Source organism: Trypanosoma rangeli (genome assembly GCF_003719475.1).
Source record: "Trypanosoma rangeli strain AM80 chromosome Unknown Tra_15.4_contig_00677, whole genome shotgun sequence".
Taxonomy (NCBI): Eukaryota; Euglenozoa; class Kinetoplastea; order Trypanosomatida; family Trypanosomatidae; genus Trypanosoma; species Trypanosoma rangeli.
In genome coordinates, this window is record NW_021706381.1 from 5889 (window position 1) to 6307 (window position 419).

At 67.8% G+C, this 419-nt stretch overlaps 1 protein-coding gene across 1 annotated transcript; it reads right to left on the minus strand.

Annotated features, from left to right (window-relative positions):
* On the minus strand, positions 1-419 carry TraAM80_09778 (kinesin-like protein; the record flags this gene model as incomplete). The annotated part of the gene is made up of 1 exon (XM_029386442.1): positions 1-419. A coding segment is annotated over one exon (419 nt), but the record flags the coding sequence as incomplete, so codon positions are not given.

Here is a 419-nt window from a genome sequence, read left to right on the forward strand (position 1 = left end):
GCCAGCCCGTCGCGCTCCGTCGTCACCGCTCCAGGCTGTGCTCCACCTCGTCGTCTTCGCCTCCTCCACCTCATGCAGCTGCCTGCTCAACGTATCAGTCGTGGTGGCCAGGCGCTCCTGCAGCCCGTCGCGCTCCGTCGTCACCGCCTCCAGGCTGTGCTCCACCTGCGTCTTCGCCTCCTCCACCTCACGCAGCTGCCTACTCAACGTATCAGTCGTGGTGGCCAGGCGCTCCTGCAGCCCGTCGCGCTCCGTCGTCACCGCCTCCAGGCTGTGCTCCACCTGCGTCTTCGCCTCCTCCACCTCATGCAGCTGCCTACTCAACGTATCAGTCGTGGTGGCCAGGCGCTCCTGCAGCCCGTCGCGCTCCGTCGTCACCGCCTCCAGGCTGTGCTCCACCTGCGTCTTCGCCTCCTCCA